A 2,243-nucleotide genomic window follows, 5' to 3' on the forward strand; every position below is an offset into this window, starting at 1 on the left:
TTATTCATTATTTATTTTTCATGACATTTCATTATATCATTTTTAAATATATTATACTAATTAGAATATATTGTTTATTCTGATATTTTCTTATTTTTTCTTTTTTGAAAATTTATTTTCTGATGTTATTCTTTAATATTTATATTTATTATTTATATTTATTTGAATATATTCTCGATTCGTTTATTTTATTTTATATTCATTTCTTATGTTGTTATATATATTTGATACGTTATATAAATTGAATTTTATCTTTATTTTTATTATTTTTATTTCGATTTCATATTCATGATTATTCATTCTTTAAATTATTTCATTATTATTTAAAATATAAAATATCCTTAATTTAATTAAAATATTATTAAAACTTATTATATATTATTTCTATTTTTTAGATAAACATTTATCTTTGTTTCATTCATTTCTATCATTTCGATGTTTTTCATTTTATTTGATTTTCTTATTATTTCATATTGTATATTAAATAGTATTAAAAATAAGTACATCAAATTATTATTACATCATAAATACTAAATGGAATAATAAATAAAAATATTCCATTTATAAAATATTTCATTCTTTATCTTATTATTTCACTTTATTTATTTGGTTCTTTATTTATATATTTCTTTTCATTTTATTTAGTCTATTTATTATTTTCTTTATTTCTCTTTCTTTAGATTTCTTATATTATTTTATATTTTTTATATCGTTTCATTTTATGTATTATTATTTTATTGTATTATGTTTTAAACATTTAATTTAGTATTATGTTTTGTCATTCATTAAAATCATTAAATGTATGTTGAAGTATATTTGATAATTAATTTGATTTTATATATTCTTCTTTCACATTATTATGTTATTTTGTATTATCATTCATAAAATATTATTGTATTACTCTTATTTCATATTTCATTGTCATATTTATCGATATTGTTGTTTTATTCATTTTAAAAATAACAATAAATATATGAAATACTTGTAATATAATATTCATAAATATTTTGAAATGAATATATATTTGTATCAACATATTGATACATTATAACATTAAATATAATTGAAATAATTTGGTAATACACAAATAGAAAATAAGTTGTGTATATAAATAATCATTAATATATTCATTATTCAGTTAGATTTGTTGTACAAAATATATATTGAATTAAGATTATTGTAAATTTCAATTCTGATAAATCATGAATAACATTTGTGTTTTAGTTATTGATGAATTGATAATTGAATATAAATTAATACAGATCTTTTAATATATTATTTAGTATTGTTTTCAATCAGAATCATACAAATTCATTGTATTATAAATAAGATTATCATCAAATCAGAAATATAAGAATAAGAAATATGAATTTGATAATAAAATAATAAGTTTAACCAATCATAATATTTTGTTTGTTTGAAATAAAAATACACAACAAGAATAGAATATTTTTAGAGTTGGATGAAAGAATTATGACATTTTAACATTTCATCAAGTCATGAATGATATACAATGATAATATAAATACAAAAATACAAAGAAGGCAAATAAATTTCAATTCAAATTCAAATAATGAATGGACAATAGAGAAATAGAAGTATGTTAGTGTGATATATTTAAAGAGAAGAACTAATTAGAAATAAACAACGATTCTATTGATATTAATTGTTGTAATTAGTAAAGGACTAGAAATTGAACAATATAATGAACAAGGAAATAAAGATGATAATAAACGTGAAGATAACATGATTGATTCAACAAGAACTAAACAACATAAACATGAGAATAAATATAACGATGATGAAAATACACAAAATCAAACATATAATCGGTTGACTAATACCATTCAAAATATTTATAATAATATACATTTGATAGCTGAAGCACCATCAGAAGGAGCAAAAGATTCAACAAGAGCGTCAGAACCAGCAGGAACTACAGCAGTATCAGCAGGAACTACAGTAACAGTACCACAAGGAAATGCAGCAACAACAGGAGATGCAGCAGTATCATCTCTAAAAGGAAATGAAGTAACACCACCAGTACCACCAGTAGAAGGAACTTCATCATCAGCAATTCCACCTAAACAAGTAACAGCACCAAATGGACAACCAGAAGGAGTAGCACCAACACCAGTGGAAGGAAGTTCAAAAACAACAGGTACAGAAGCAACATCAAGTGGACAATCAGCAGGAGGTTCAGCAACAGGAGGTTCAGGAGCAATACCATCAGCAGGAAGTAG

At 21.0% G+C, this 2,243-nt stretch overlaps 1 protein-coding gene across 1 annotated transcript in view; it reads left to right on the forward strand.

The window, feature by feature from the left end:
- Window positions 1-1,746: 1,746 nt before the first annotated feature.
- The window catches only part of EHI_166690 (uncharacterized protein), a gene marked incomplete at both ends in the record, with an annotated part of 975 nt that continues 478 nt past the window's right edge, over window positions 1,747-2,243 (forward strand). Inside the window, one exon of the mRNA XM_001913536.1 lies at window positions 1,747-2,243. This exon is cut by the window's right edge and continues 478 nt beyond it. Coding sequence (XP_001913571.1) covers window positions 1,747-2,243 — 497 coding nt within the window.

The sequence above is a fragment of the Entamoeba histolytica genome, genomic scaffold, assembly GCF_000208925.1.
Source record: "Entamoeba histolytica HM-1:IMSS scf_1104750518823 genomic scaffold, whole genome shotgun sequence".
Classification (NCBI taxonomy): Eukaryota; Evosea; order Mastigamoebida; family Endamoebidae; genus Entamoeba; species Entamoeba histolytica.